Below are 15,071 nucleotides of genomic sequence, written 5' to 3'. Positions count from 1 at the left end.
ATGCACTGACCCATGTCACTTTAGTTTTGTGTATTTCATGGTACATAAATTATATTTCAATAAAATGCATTTTAAAAAAATAAATAAATAAAACATATGGAAAACTCCAACACCTCAACAACAAAAAGATTAACAATACAATTTAAAAATGGGCAGAAAACATGAATAGACACTTCACCAAAGAGGATATTCAGGCAGCCGGCAAATACATAAAGAAATGCACACATTCATTAGCCATCAGAGAGATGGAAATCAAAACAATGAGATACCATCTCACCCCGGCACTAGTGGCAAAGTTCAACAAGACAGAAAAGAACAAATGCTGGAGAGGATATGGACAGATTGGGACTCTAATACACTGCTGGTGCGACTGTAAAATGATACAACCACTGTGGAAAGCAGTATGGCGATTCCTTAAAAAGCTGGAATTAGAAATACCATTTGACCCAGCAATCCCATTGCTAAGTATATATACTAAAATAGTGAGAGCCAGGACAAGAATGTACACCCATGTTCATCACAGCACTATTTACAATAGAAAAAAGATGGAAACAACCGATGTGCCCATTAACAGAAAATGGATAACCAAACTATGGTGCATACACACAATGGAATACTATGCAACACTAAAGAATAATGTAGAATCTGCAAAACACTGTACAACATGGATGAACTTGGAGGACATTATGCTGAGTTAACTCAATCACAGAAGGCCAAATATAGTATGGGTTCATTATTGTGGAAAGTCAAGAAAAGGCTTATATATGGAAGGAAGCTTTCTTTGTTGGTTACCAGGAGTGAGAGGGGAGGGGAGGGAACACTGCAAGAAAAAAAATCACTGACCCATGTCACTTTAGTTTTATGTATTTCACTGTACATAAATTTTATTTCAATAAAATGTATTTTTTTAAAAAAGAATTGTCTACATAGATCAAACTGACAACAGCAATTGGAAAAATTAGACAGGAATCTTAGAGGCCATTGAGTTATGTTAATGGGGAAGGAACAACTCAAGAGGAGGAGAGTGAGAATGCTGCACAACTTTTAGAATGTAACCAATGTCACTGAATTGTACATGGAGAAACTGTGGTGTATTTTTGCTATGTACATCTGCAACAACAAAACAATTTTTTAAAAAAATGGGAGGGTGGGGAGTGGAGAATATTCACATTAAGTAAATAAAATTGTTTAAAAAAATAATCTATGCTTGGAGTCAGGTGATTTTGAGTCAAAATTCAACCTTGCAACATAATAGTTTGTGTCCTAGGACAAACCATTTAGCCTAAGCTTGAGGTTATTCTTTAAAATACATTTAACTCAGAACTGTCAACTTAATAACATAGTCAGACTTAAACAGAATACACTTCAGGAATCTAATTTATGATCTGCATTACTTTCTTCAAATACTGATTACAGTTTTGAATCCCCAGGTCATGAAGCTATTGAAGAAACAAAATCAAGACTGGAACCTAGGGATGTTTGCTTTCAGTTCTACAAGTATGGTTAGAGCATGGCACTGCTTGCAACCCCCTTGACTTCCTGAGGGGCCAGGTGGCAGCAGCCTTTTCCATTTCCCCAATGTACTGTACAAAGTACAACCTATTTGTGCAGTGAGCACAGCTAAGTTAGAAAGCACTAAGTTATTAAACTTGGCTTCCCCTCCCTCAGTTACACTGATGGTTGCCAGGTACAAATCTGGACTATAGCCAGAACACTGGTAGGGTTCCAAAGAGGCAGCTGTAGCCTAAAACTTTCTCATCAGAGGATGTGCTGAGGTGCCCTTTGGGGCCACAGAGGACCATAAGAATGTTTTTACAGCTAGTTCTGTGGCAGTTGCACAGTGCCCTGATGGTGTTGTCTGAATTACGGATGTAAGGCTCAAGTTTGTTTGAGTTTCCCTTGGAAATTTTGATATGGGCTGTTTTGACTGTTTTTTATAATAAAAGCTAACATACTTTAAGGGAAAAAGTGAGGGCCAAGATGACTGAAGACCTGGAGAAACAGCTGGAAAGCAGCATTTCCTCAATCAAAGGTGGATTAGCTCCCATGAAAAACAAGCAAAAAACCTCAAGAAAGTGGGTTGGCAGTTGTGTACCAAGAGAAAGCTCAACAATCTTAAGTATGGAAAATGGTCACAACAGGCAAAAATTGGTAGAATTAGAGTTTGAAATGTGGTTTTTCCAAGTGGCCTTTTTGAGCCTGCTTTCTCACAACCAGCCCGAAGTGCTGCCCAAAAGAGCATCATGAGGTGGCCAGAGGAGCAGGAGGGTGAGCTGCGAGGGTGCAGGGATCCAGGGAAGGGTGAGCTGCGAGGGTGAAGGGATCCAGGAGAGCATGCAGGTTTGACTCAGATTTAAGACAGCCAAGCCTTGAACATCTATCTACAAGCACAGTAAGGGATCTGATTTACTTTCTTTCATTGAATTAATTCAGATTGATGTATTTTTAGGCTAACTCCTGTTACTTAATTGATGCTGTTATTTGCTCTAATCCATGTTTTATGTAAGTACAATTCCTAAGACAGTGTTTCTAGAATATAATTTTAATTCTTAATACATATTTCCACTTTATTGAACTTTCTAAAATTAGATCATATAAGTACTGCCTTTTAAACACTTAGTTCACTATTACTTAACTTACATTCGAAGTATGACAAGAGCAGTTAGAGGCATTTAAAACATTAAAGACCATTTCTATACGCTCCAAGCGGTAATAAGAAATTTCATACCTTCCTCAATATATGTTGATTGGTTTTAAAAACAAAAATGCAAAAAATCAGATCAATGACAACCACACCCCCAGTTGAACATTTGGAAGCATTTGTTTCCTAATCTGTTTTTCTCTTTTTAAATGTTGTCATGTTGTTTATAATATTCTTTGCTGTTTAAACATTTCTAAATTTTATATAGTCAAAATTAAGTATTTTTGTATGGCAAAAACAAACAAGAAAGCACATACTAGCAGATCTAAAGTCACGGAGATGTGCTGCTGTGTAAAGCAACTATACTTTGTTGAACCCCATTATCCTCCAAACCTGATTTTCTGTAAAAAAAACATTTTCACTGATCATATCTGATATGATATACTCCATAGTACTGCATGGAATAGTCACTGAGATGTGCTGTTCTAGTTAATGCATCCACATGGATCCACATAAACTTTCAGAATTACAAAGACATGCCCTTGCAAAAGTTAAAATATGTGAAATGGTCCAAAAAGTTACTCTTCTCAATTATAATTCATATGCATGTTTCTCCCTTAGCAATAACTCTCACCAACATCACTGAGATATGGTCATCAAAACTCAAAGTTAATGGGAGAATAGAAGGGCTCTGTATGCACTGGGAGACAGCTCAAAGGGCTAGGGTGCATGAAGGGAAGGACACAGGGAAGAGTTAACTATGCAGAGGAAGTGGGAAGGGAGCTGTTGCACTGCGGGAAATTGTAGTCGATGTCATGAGACAAAGTTTATGTGAACTGCTCCATGGAAAATGATTTTGCTCTGTAAACTTTCACCCAAATCACAATTTAAAAAAAAAAAAAAAAAAATGAAAGTTACAAAAGACTCAGACATGTTAAATTGAATGGAAAATTTTACTATAAATTGATGTTACTTAACATGCCATTAAAATTGTTTTTATTTTTAAAAAAAATAAGAGGCATCTACAAGTTTAGAAAACTGAAAAAAACAACAGTAGGGAGAGAGTTTCAGGGCAGAGATGAGCTGAATTTAAGGCCGCAGGAAAAGTAGAAGGGGAAGTCTCCTGAAGAACAGATGTGGAGGGAGGGATTTTAAGTGTTTGGTGCCATAACTAATGTAACCATCTTCCTCTGGTCACTTATGACTTGGGTAAATAATTTTATCACAAATAATGATATGATAAACCTTTCTAAGTATAAATTTGTCCACATACCTAATGATTTCCTCAGGATAGATTCCTGATTATCAGGTATGAGCATTTTTTGTTGCTTTTTATTGAAGTACAATATACAAACAGAAAGGGGTATATATCATAAATGAGTTTCAGACTACACACACTCTTAAACCCAGCACCCAGGTCAAGAAAAGGGCACTACCAGCATCTGGAACTCACCTCTTCCCCACACCAAAGACAGCCACTACCCTTTTACCAGCACACATATACTCCATATAAATGATATCAGACAGTAAATGATCTGGCTTCTTTTTCATTCAACATCATTTTTGTCAAATTCATTCATATTTTTTGTATTTTGTGTTCATTCTCATTGCTGTAGTGTATTTAACTACATGACTAAATCACAATTTACTTATCCTTCTACTGCTGATTGGCATTTGAGTAGTTTCCAATATAGGGCTAGGGTGCACAGAGTTGCTATAAACATTCTTATGCAACACACACACACACACACACACAAATATATATATATATATATATATATATATATATACAGTGAAACCTGTGAGAGCCAGAACTCACCAGGAATGCCTTGCTTTTCTGCGTTTCACAAGTTTTCTGCCTTTGGCAAGGTGGAGTCTTACCACTTTTCTATCGCTTGTTTTAGTGGAAAATATTTTAGTTTTCCTTCTCTGATGAGGTTTCCACCTTACAAAGGTTCCTGCGTTCACACGTCTTACCACGTGTGTGTGTGTATGTGTGTTTCTGCTGGGTGTATGTCCCTGGTTACTTCCCTCCTAAATAGAATTTCTGGGTCACAAATCAGCTTCAGTAGACACTGCCAGTTTACCAAAATAGTTGTATCAACTTATGTGCCCACCAGGTGTGTTTGGGTGTGCCAGGTGCTCCACATCCTTGCTAATCCTTGCTATCATATATAAATTTTTCATTTTACTCACTGTGGTGATGAAGTAATGGTGTCAATCTGTGGTTTTAATTTGCATTTCCCATGCATGACTAAGCTGAAGGCCTTTAGCATGTTTATTACACATTTAGACATCTTCTGTAAAGTACTCTGCTATTTCTTCATAATGATTGACAGGGATTCTTCATACAAGTATGAAAATTTTTAAAGACTAACATGTACTACTACCAAATTGCTTTAGAGAAAATCAGTACCCCTTCCAGCAGTATTTATCACCCAACCATACCCTTGCCAGCCCTGTAATTTTTATAATCCATACTTGTTTTAAACTCCAATCTGGAGCTCTTTGTATAAAAATAGTTCTCAGGATTTGGATTTCATGTAACAGCAACTTTTCAAAAACAAAACAAAAATCAGGCTCCAACTGACGGTTATCAACAATTTCATTTCCCAGATAAGGAAATTTTTTAATACCACCATATAACCATCATTCCACAAAATGAAGAGTTTAACACCAAAAAACTAGTAAATGCATGCAAACACCCACCAGATTCAAGTAAACATCCAGCCTCAGTTCACCACAGGCTACACATGGCATCCATCCACTCAGGAGAGAGCACAGGAACCAGAGCTTGCTGGCTGGGCAGCATCAGACATTCCTCTCAGTAGTAGTCCACACAGCCCTTGTAACCAGGATAATTCAGGAGCGAGGAGCACAATCCACATGCCTCAAGCCTCCTGCCTTACAGGAGCCAGCATCTCTTGCACAGACAGCTCTATAGCATGGCTTCCAAGAAACATGCCACTATCAGAGACACCGTGGTCAGGGAGCACAAAGCACACAATGAGATTCCCATCAGAGTTTTATAGTTTGGATAATAGTTCCTAAGTAATTTAACCATCTGGAGTCATTCTTACTGTAAGTAATGTTACCTACAAACACAGGTAACATTCTTAATGTATTAGGTTTCCAGGGAAAGAGAAGCAAAAGGAAAAGTTTTTGTACTCCTTAACCCACAATAAGGAACTCTGGTGACGTACTGGTTAAAGCATTCAGCTGCTAACCAAAAGGTCGGCGGTTCAATTCTATTCCACAGGAGAAAGATGAGGTAGTCTACTTCCCAAAAACTTTCAGCCTTGGAAACTCTCTAGGCAGTTCTACCCTGTCCTATAGGGTCACTATGAGTCATAATTGACTCAATGGCAGTGGGTTTACCCACAATGCAGATTAACAGGAAGAAAAATTCCTCCCAAGAAAAAGCGTTGGCAGCCTTGTACTAATATACATCATAAAACCCTTAGCTCTATCTCCCCTTCAATGATAAAAATCACAATGCAACTGAGGAAGAGGAAGACATAGAGAGGTACATGGGAGATGCAGACAACAAAGATGAACCCAAGAAAAAGGAAAAAAAAAAAAAAATCACACAATGCAAACAGGTACCAGGTTTTGGGAATCATGATGTTTCTGAGTCCTTCCCTTTTTCAGTTATTTTGATTAATTTCTTATAACAAATTACCCACCTTACCCACCTTTTAATAACTTTTAGTATACTACTCAAATAAATATTAAACCAAAAATCCATTGCCTTCAAGTGGAATTCTGACACACAGCAAACCTGTATGACAGAATAGAATGGAATACTAGGCCTTTTACCTAAAATGTGGCTATGCAGGCAATGTTTCTACAAGTGTATTTGTATGTTCTGTAAGAATTTCCAGGTATATAGTAGAGCCGACAAGGGGCAAGGTTGTGGTGACTTTTCAGCCACAACCAGCTACCCGGAGGGAGTGAGAACTTGGACCTGTGGGCTCAGAACCACGGTCGCAGGGGACATCAAGCTCAACTGGCATAACATACTAAAAAAAACATTGTTCCACATTCTACTTTGGGGAGTAGAGACTGAGATATTAAAAGCTTGCAAGCTAGCAGCCATTTAGATGTACATCATGCAATCCTCAGCATATATGACTATAAGACCAGAAGAACTAGATGGTGCCCAGCTACCACTGTCAATGACTTGGAGGTGGATCTATGTAGGAGATCCTGGATAAAGTGGGAGAACAATGTGGAACAAAACTCAAAATCATAAAAATAAATAAATAAATAAAAGGGACCAGGTTTGCTGGTCTGATAGAGCCTGGTGGAACCGCTGAGACTATGGCCAAGAGCTGCCCTTCAGGTCTGAAACTGAACCCACTCCTGTGGCTTCCAGCCAAACAAGACAGACTTATCAGCTGAACATTTACATATTTACATTAGGAAGATACACTCCTTGGAGAGATCAATCATGGGAGAATAGAAGGGCTGTGTATTCACCGGGAAACAGCCCAGGGGGCAGGAGTGCATGGGAGGGAAGGACACAGGGAAGAGGCAACTATGGGGAGGAAGTGGGACGAGAGCTGTCCCATTGTGGGAAATTGCAGTTAATGTCATGAGACAAAGTGTATGTGAACTGCTGTATGGAAAATGAATTTGCTCTGTAAACTGTCACCCAAATCACAATAAAAATAAAAATTAAAATTAAAAAAACTGTCTATAACATAAATCCCTAGTATAAGAAATATTAGTAGTGACTGCCATTTACTTGCGGATCTCTTTGAAAACTTAAATTCACCTTTAACCACAATATCAGTATGATCAAAGCAAGGCGATTACTACTTTATTCTTATAAATGTCCCTGGTTAACACCCACATCTTAATCTTCAAAGGCAACACAAAAGGAGCACTATTATGTTTAAGAAAAAAAAGAACTATGCTCCAATATAAAAAAAAGACTCTTGAATATCTTATTAAATTTCCCTCTCAATGAACAGATATAATATTTAGCATTCATTATTCCTTTCACATTATAAATGAAATATATTTAAACTGTTAATTTAATAAATGCTTAGAAAAATCAATCATCTAAAATGCATGAGTATGTTTAAAACTTTTTACATAATTTTAAATGTTTAAACTATTCTAAATTGCATAATACAAGAATAACAGAGCTCTATACAATAGCCTTGAATAACAGGAATTATATAATTACTTTAGGAGCTCTGGTAGCATAGTGCCGAAGGCACTTGACTGTTAACCAGAAAGCTGGTGATTCAAACCCACCAGCCACTCATCGAAGGAAGGTTGGGCAATGTACTTCCGTAGTGACACCTCCTCAGAAACTCAAGGAGGGGTCGATATGAGTTGGGTCCGACTTGACAACGCATAACAACAACAATAACAACATATAATTACCTTAAAGCTAGAAAGCAACCTGAACCATCATTAAATATGAAGACACCGTGGCTGGTCTTACGTGGTCCTCATAAGCCAAAAAACCCAAACCAGTTGCCATGGAGTTGATTATGACTCATGGGCATCCCCTGTGTGCAGAGCAGAACAGGCTGTGCCCCAGTTTTCAAGCTGTGACCTTTTAGAAACAGATCACCAGGCCTTTCCTCCAAGGCGCCTCAGACTGGGTTCAAATTGCCAGCCTTTTGGTAAGCAGTCATGCACTTAACCATGTGCACCACACAGGGACTTAGTGATAACCATACTTCCAGTCTTGTCCCCGTCAAACCATCCTCCACAGGACAGCCTACATGATCCAACACATCCTCCACTCTGTGCTTAAAATTCTTCAGACTTCTCACTGCCTAGACCATAGAATTCCAACATCACAGAAGTACAAAATAAAATCTCATCACATGAATAGATAAGATACATGCATACTCATGCTCATCACATCACTATTCACAATAGCAAAGAGATGGAAACAACCTAAGTGCCCATTAATGAAAGAATGGATAACCAAACTATGGTACTTATACGTAATGGAATGCTATGCAGCACTAAACAAATATGTAGAGTCTACAAAACACCACATAATATGGATGAACTTGGAGGACATCATGCTGAGTGAAATAAGTCAATCACAGAAGCACAAATATTGCAATAGTTCACTACTGTAAAAAGTCAAGGAAAGGATTATATATGGAGGGAACTTACTTTATTGGTTACTAGGGAGAGGATGGGAAGGGAGGAAACACTGCTAGGTAAGTAGAGACAAGTACTGATTTGGGTGAAAGGAAAGGTAACATACCAAAAGCGACTGACCAACAACACAGTAACACTAAGGAAAAGGATGACACAGAGGGGTGCACAAGAGGTACAGACCTCAAAGATAAACCTTTTTCTGCATTATCAGTGGTAACAAATATTAAACAATGGGTAAATATATGGGAAAACAGGCTGAATGATCAGGTATGTCTAGGCAAAAGGGAATATACCCATGGCCATGACCATATATATGGTGGGAGCTCTGGTGGTGTAGGGTCTAAGGCATTCAACTGCTAACCAGAAGGCTGGCAGTTCAAACCCACCAACCACTCCTCAGAAGGAAGACTGGGCAATCTACTTTTTTAGAGATACTGCCTCAGAAACCCAAGGAGGAATCACTATGAGTCAGAAATGACTTGATAGCAGTGAGTTTTGGTTTTTTTATATATAAGGTTGGCATACGATATTTCTACATACATGTTTGTATGTGCTGTAAAAATGTCCAGATAAATAGAACAGAAGACAGAGTTATGACAACTTCTTAGGCACAGTCAATCACTCTGATGGAGTAAGTTGGTGGACCTGCGGGCTAGGGACCATGGTCATAGGGGACAGCAAGCTCAATTGGCATAACATGCTACACAAAAACACTGTTTTACATCATACTTTCGGGGCAATCTACTTCCATATAGATTTACTGCCTCAGAAACCCAAAGGGGGTTAAGATGAGTCAGAATTAACCAATGGCAGTGAGTTTGGGTTTTTTTGTTTGTTTGTTTTTTTGGAAGTAGCAACTGGAGCCTTAAAAGCTTGCAAGCGGCCATCTAGATGCAACGATGGGTCTCTCCTCATCCAGGACAAAGAAAAATGAAGACACTAAAGACAAAAGGAAACAATTAGTCTAAAGAACTAGTGAACCATGCAAATCTCAGCCTATTGTGACATGAGACCAGAAGAACTAGATGATGCCCAGCTACCACTGTCAGCTACTCACATAGGGATCAGTGCAGGAGATTCTGGATAGAGTCCGAGGACAATGTGGAACTAAATTCAAAATCATTAAAAAAAAAAAAAAGACCAAGTTTACTGGTCTGATAGAGCCTGTTGAGATGCCCTAGACAATGGCCCCTAGTTACCCTTCAGGTCTGGAATTGAACTCACTTCCATGGCTTCCAGCCAAACAACAGACAGGCAGATAGGGTGAACATTCACATCAAGTAAATACACTACTTAGAATGATCAATTATGGGAGATCAGAAGGGCAGTATTTGCACAGAGAGATAGCTCAGGAGGCAGGAATACATAGGAAAGAAGGTAACTACAGGGAGGAAGCGGGAAGAGAACTGTTACATTGTTGGGAACTGCAGTCAATGTCACAAAACAAAAGGTGTCTGAACTGCTGTATGGAAAACAAATCTGTTCTGTAAACTTTCACCAGAATCACAATTTAAAAAAAAAAAAAGTCATCATCTGGCCCCACTTACCTGGTCCAGTCTCCTCACCCATCACTTCCCAGTCCAGCAATACTAATTACCTAGTTTCAGGTCCTCTCCCCAGCAAACTCCTAGTCTTTCCAGACTCAAGAGTTTACCCTCTTATGCAGTGCCTCTTCTCATGTCTCCAGTCTGTGGCAATCCTGATTCTATGCCTCTTCAACAATTTGTTTTGGAGCACACCTCCATCAGCCCTCCACCCTGAATTGTAATTATTTCTGCCTTAGTCTCCACTAGCTCTGTGAAGGCGGGGATCTTGCCTTTTCATCGTTATACCTCCTGTATACATGACTCTACCTGACACAGTTTCTACATAATGAATGTAGCAATGTCCTATTTGCAAGTGATACAGTCAGAACTAGAACTCGGACCTACTTACTCTCTCTACAGTGCTCTTTTTATGAACGTAAGTGAAAGAAAAGTAACAGAGTCAGGGATGACAGATCAACCTAAAATATCTAGAACATGTGGCCCACAGAGGAAGAGAAGTGTCCTTTTCATATGTCAGATGATACTGACTAGATAGCGCTGGTGTTGAAGGGCACTGAAGGCTGATGGGCATGGCTTACATGACAGCCAAGGTTACACAACTACTTAGCGGTGGAGCCACGACTTGAACCCAGGCAGTCTGGCTCCAATGTCCGTGCTCCTAACACTTCCCTCCACAGCCTCTCAATAGTGGTCAATTATACATTCCTGAGCTGGACCAGTGGTACAAACAAGAGTGTGTCTTGTGGGCAAAATTATGTGGGTGACGAAGTCTCCCAAACCGCTCTCGCTCAATCTAAATCCACTCCTAGAATGGTCTTCTTGGCGGTGCTTGAATAGACATCTACAGGTCAAAGCCGGGCTGCGGGGCAGAGACCTACGTGACTGCTAGGAAAATGGGATAAAACCAGTGTACTAAAATGCCTCGCACACCTGGCACGCTGGTTCCGTGTAACTTACTTCAGATCTGGGGCAGCTTGGAGAGAAATACAATACAGAGCTGAGGCAGAGCTTGGTCATGCCCTCCTCGGCCAAGCAGAAAGCGGAATTCACCATCAAGTAACAACGTCCCCGCCCCCGGCGCGCCCTAGCGGGAACGATTGCCCACCACCTTCTTCCCAAGAGCGAATAGAGCAGGACCTACGAGATCCTCGGGGTCTCCTGGCCCCTCCAGAGCCCCGCACAGTGCCCTCCCTCACCTGCCGGCCCCAGGTACTTGACCACCCCCTGGGTCTTGAACACCTCCCGGGCAGCCAGCAGCGCATCCTCGCCATGCACCGTGTAGAAGTCGCCCCGGTCGAAGAGGCGCACTGTGGTGGTTGGCTTCTCCGGCATGCCCTGGAAGAAACGAACAAAGCCGGCCTCGGCCACGCTCTCCAGCTGCAAAGTCTCCTTCGGCTGCACCGCCATTTCGGGACCTCTCCTCCGCCTGGCTGAGCTAACCGTGCGACCCCGCACCCACCAAGCTGTTTCCGCCTCCCCTCCCTTCAGGAGCGACACCCAATCAGCATCCAGCGCTGAGTTTTGGTGGGTGGAAGTCCTCCAAGGCAGCCAATCATAAACGGAAGGAGCCCAGCTTCCCGCGCACGCTGTGGCTCTGTCTACTGCGCATGCTCGCGCCTAGGTCGCGCGCCGACCCTGGCAGACGCGCATCCTTAAAATAATGCAGTCTCCGGGTTTTCTCGACTGCAGGATTGCGGAATCCAGGTAGATGGATGGCTAGGCTAGCGAACCAGGTGGAAAGTTCCCGGCAGGCTTTAAGCTTGATTAGTGCCCGGAAGCATGGTAGTGAAATCAGAAACTTGCAAACAAGAAAAAAAAGAAAGTAAACTGCTCTAGCTTTGTCTCCCAGTTCAATATATTTCAGACCTGCGTGTCCCTCTCCCCAACTGCCTTTCCCTCCTTTTTCGTTCTTTAAGCAAACTGCCAACATGGAGATTACAGTTTCATTATTCTCCACAATCACTTTACTGCTCTTCTTTAGCGAAATTCTCGTTTTCCTTCACTCAGCGATTGATTTATTCATCCAAAAACATGTTTATATGGCTATGTGCCAGACTTCGAGGCTCGGAGAATCACGAGTAAAGAGAAAAACCACAGCCTTTGTTCAGTTTACATTCGAACGGATAGATTGAGCAATCAACATAACAAGTAAACTAAATGATATGTTAAAAGATAAGTCCTGGGTGGGGGGCGGGGAATAGCACGAGCTGGAGGCCTTGAAATTTTTTTTAATCTTAAGCAAAGATCTGAAAGGTGAGGATCCTCGCTTAATAAGATATTTCCCTCTCCTCTTTGGCTCACTTCAATGAAAGTGGCGCTAAACCTAAGCAGTAGCAGAGCCACCCCGGGGGATTTTCAAACTATTCCTGGGCCTCACTCATATCTAATGGATCGGACTTTCTGGAGGAAGGAGCCGTAGTGGCGCAATGGTTAAGCGCTTGGCTGCTAATCAAATGGTCAGCGGTTGGAACTCACCAGCCTGTTCGGGAGAAAAGACTTGTCAATCTTGTCCCTTAAAGATTGCGTCTTAGCAAGACCACCCAAAATTAATTTAGGACTCCCAACATGAGATGGTGGTTATGCTAAGGGCTGAGGTAAAAACTCCCATTTTGAATCAAGTGTAACATCTGCATCAAGAATTGTTGTTCTTGTTGTTGTTGTTGTGTGCCATCTAGTGGGACCCGACTCATAGCGACCCCTCGTTGGGTTTCTGAGGCGGTATAAGTAGATTGCCCAACCTTCCTTGGAAGGAGTGGCTGGTGGGTTTGAACCGCCAGCCTTCTTGTTAGCAGTCAAGTGACTTAGGCATCAAGAATACAATATATATATATATATCACTGTCCTTGAATCTGAGCCGACTCATAGTGACACCTCCTTGGGTTTCTGAGGCGGTATCACTACAGAAGTAGATTGCCCAATTTTCCTTCCAAGGAGTGGCTGGTGGGTTTGAACCATCAGCCTTCTGGTTAGCAGTCAAATGCCTTAGATACTAAGCCACCAGAGCATTAACAATATAGCTTGTCATTTCTGTAACTCTCCACTGTACCCTGGGAAAATTACTTGGTAAACAATTCCAGAAAACAATATGGTGCTGTTTGCTGAAGCCAGGTCCAAAAGAATTCTCAGAATAGATGCCTACGTAAAACAAACTTTAGAATTATGTATGTCCTCCCTGCAGTCACACAAGGAGGGTCTCATGGTTGTTTTGAGACTAGATATACCCATTTTAATAATTACATTGTAACATTAAAAAAAAAAAACCTTCAGAAATAGATGTAATCTCCTGCGAATCAGATGTACCATCATCCAATTTTGTAGCCATTACCTAAATGTCAACCAATCACTGAATTTTTACAGAATTTCCTCTCTGACCTGTCTCCTCCTTGGATCACTTAGTTCAGAATCCTCTGGACTTTGTGATTCTCAATTTGCAAATTGCCTTACCTCTCAATAAAAGCTCTTTACTTTTAATTGTTTGCCAGTTTTGCCCTATGACACTAAGAAACTCTATGGGACAGTTCTACTCTATTCTATAGGGTTCCTATGAGTCAAAATCTACTCAGTGATATACAAAAAAAAAAAAAAAAAACCTCAACTGTCATCATGTCTTTCCCAACTCACAGCCACCCCCACACAACAGAGCCCTGGAATCTTCAAAAAGCTTTCTGGATAAGTATGATGGGTTGGAGCTGTGTCTCAGCTTGGCTGGACCACAATTCTGTGTGGTTTAAGCAATTGTGATGTGGGTTGTTCCAATGATGGAATCAGATGTATGTTTTGAGCAGCCAATTCATTGAAAGGGAGTTTCCCTAGGGATGTGGCCTGCTTCCAGTATATTTATGGACATCCTGGGAAAAGAGACACTCTTCTGTGGATCAGGATCCTGTTGTGGTGCCTACAACTGTCTGTGAGCAAACAATCCACCATTCAGCCTGGAGATCTTGATTTTGTCATTTCTTTGGAGTCAACAGCCAGTATACTGCCTGCCAACCTTGAGCTGCTCAGACTCTGCAGCTGCGTGAGTTGGGAAAAGCCTCCAGCCTGACGTTTGATTCAAGAATTTCGGACTTGCCATCTTCTATAAATGTGTGAGCCATTTTCCTAAGATAAATTTCCCTTTCTCTATATATATAAGCTTTACTGGTTTTGTTTCTCTAGAGAACCCAGTCTAACACAATAAGTTTGTATATCAACTCCTTTTAGAAACTAAACTACTGGCTTACAACTTAAAACTCAGTGTCCCTTGGGGAAGCAGAGACTGACACCATCTGACTACCTTTCCAATATCTCTCACAGCCTGGAAGTACCTCTCTCCCTAACTCTATGATGATTTGGGGCCTTTTCAAGCTTTTCAAGACCCACTGACTTCAACACAAACTTGTTCCTCTTCTCTCAAATGGCCCTTTCTTGCCTTCATATAACAATCTCCTTTTTGTCCTTTACTCCTCAACTCAGATCTCTCCCAGCATTACCTGCCTACTCTCTCCAAGTGTACTTAATTGCATTATATTCTGTGATTCCACCTCATTTATATCTCTATTATAATATTTGCTACATGGTTTTAGAAAACCCATCTCTCTTACCAAGCACCTAGAAAAGACAAGAAAGAGTATTTATATTTCTTAATACACATTCATAAGGTTTTCCCTGGCCAATTCTTTGAGAAGTAGACGGCCTCTTCCTTCTTCCTAGTCTGTCTCAGTCTATAAGCTGGGCTGTTACCTGTGCACCAGGTGCATCTC

At 40.8% G+C, this 15,071-nt stretch overlaps 1 protein-coding gene across 1 annotated transcript in view; it reads right to left on the bottom strand.

Annotated features, from left to right (window-relative positions):
* Positions 1-11,736, bottom strand: part of MSH2 (mutS homolog 2) — a 144,221-nt gene extending 132,485 nt beyond the window's left edge. Inside the window, exon 1 of the mRNA XM_007944406.2 lies at positions 11,526-11,736. Coding sequence (XP_007942597.1) covers positions 11,526-11,736 — 211 coding nt within the window. The remainder of the gene's footprint in view (positions 1-11,525) is intronic.
* Between the last annotated feature and the right edge of the window lie 3,335 nt (positions 11,737-15,071).

This window comes from Orycteropus afer, unplaced genomic scaffold (assembly GCF_000298275.1).
Source record: "Orycteropus afer afer isolate SDZICR_OR568_19922 unplaced genomic scaffold, OryAfe1.0 scaffold00124, whole genome shotgun sequence".
NCBI classification, from domain to species: Eukaryota; Metazoa; Chordata; class Mammalia; order Tubulidentata; family Orycteropodidae; genus Orycteropus; species Orycteropus afer.
The sequence above is the reverse complement of the archived record's forward strand: the minus strand, read 5'-3'. Positions and strand labels throughout refer to the sequence as shown.